This window comes from Colletotrichum abscissum, assembly GCF_030869225.1.
Source record: "Colletotrichum abscissum strain IMI 504890 chromosome Unknown Scaffold_457.1, whole genome shotgun sequence".
In the NCBI taxonomy this organism is placed as follows: Eukaryota; Fungi; Ascomycota; class Sordariomycetes; order Glomerellales; family Glomerellaceae; genus Colletotrichum; species Colletotrichum abscissum.
Window position 1 is genome coordinate 1 of NW_026850384.1, and position 1300 is coordinate 1300.

Below are 1300 nucleotides of genomic sequence, written 5' to 3' on the forward strand. Positions count from 1 at the left end.
GCTACGTACGTACATTGTGACCTAGCCATTCCTGTTGGTCGACGTGATTGACTGGTTGCGAACAGATCCTCGAGATTTCCATCTTCTTGGACACAAAGACACAGGGGATGTCCGTCGGCGATCTCCAAACTCTGCTACCAGAGTGTGCCAGTGACGAGCAGATTGCTGCGTGCGCCCCGACACATGTCCTGAGCACGGCCGACGCCGAGCGGCTGATCAACAAGCATCTTCACGGCGGCAGCAACCGATCACGCGGTGAACCGACTCGCGTGAAGGACTTTGGCACAAGAGCGCGGCTTTATGTCGGCAGCCCTGACCTCACAGCCAGCCTATGGGGCGAAGCGTCTAACTTGTTCGGCCGCACATCACCCGACGCACTTGGAAACATGGGAGATATGTTGGTCCTCGGTACGCTCTTTGTTCTCGATGATGAATGCTTTCTGACCGGTTTCGCAGTATCTGCTGCAGATGCAACGCGGGACGTCCTTTACGATCTTGCGGGCGGGTTTCGGATGGATGAGAACCACCCTTTGTTTTCCGAGTTTCAGAGAAGAGAAGATATGCGCCAGTATCTCCGAACCAACGTGTGGCTGCGGGAGCTTGATTACCAGCCGGCCGGCTGATACGCCCGGCACTTCGTATTTTACAAGTATTTTTTCCAGCTGGTAATGAATTTCGACGGTTCTTATACCATGATTACTGCAAGACTCGTCTAGCTGCATGACTCATACATCGAATGATGCGGGAGGAAGATAAAAAAGAAAAAAAGACAAGCTGTGCGTGTTGTCATTCGTGATGCGATCGCGAGTTGGCTCCTGTCGCGACGTTCGGTTTTCAGAGGTGATCCTGCATAGAATTCCCATTGCCACTAGCCGATCTGGATACCGCGCAAAAGTGGGATGGCATCTACCATCTTTGCTCGTTAGTAGTGCCGACTAACAAGGAGCCACATGGGTGAGCTCAATGTCTGGAGGCATCACAATCGGACTTGGGCCGGAAGGCATCGTGAGAAGGTGGGGTGGGAGGGGGCGGGCTGGGGAAGAAGCGCTCGCGCACTGGGGTTGCCGCGTCCGCCGTCGGTGGCCATGGTGGTGGCGCGGCCTGTAGGAAATGTCGAAGACGAGAAGGACGTAGACGTAGATTGAGTGGTGGGCCACAAGGCTTGGTACTGACCTGTAGCATGTGCATAGATCTGCCACGAGAATCGCTTGGTTGCTTCGGCTTCTGGTGCCAGCCGATGTGATTCCACCAGTCCTTGGCAAAGCGCCAGAGGTCTGTATGTCTTTTATCAGTGCTTGTG

At 54.5% G+C, this 1300-nt stretch overlaps 2 protein-coding genes across 2 annotated transcripts; one reads left to right on the forward strand and one right to left on the reverse strand.

Annotated features, from left to right (window-relative positions):
• Nucleotides 1–107: 107 nt before the first annotated feature.
• Nucleotides 108–623, forward strand: CABS01_17198 (uncharacterized protein; the record flags this gene model as incomplete). Its single annotated transcript, XM_060550525.1, has 1 exon — nt 108–623. One exon carries the CDS (start codon nt 108–110, stop codon nt 621–623), a length of 516 nt encoding a protein of 171 aa, XP_060394815.1.
• Nucleotides 624–960: 337 nt separating this feature from the next.
• On the reverse strand, nt 961–1300 carry CABS01_17199 (uncharacterized protein; the record flags this gene model as incomplete). The annotated part of the gene is made up of 1 exon (XM_060550526.1): nt 961–1300. A coding segment is annotated over one exon (340 nt), but the record flags the coding sequence as incomplete, so codon positions are not given.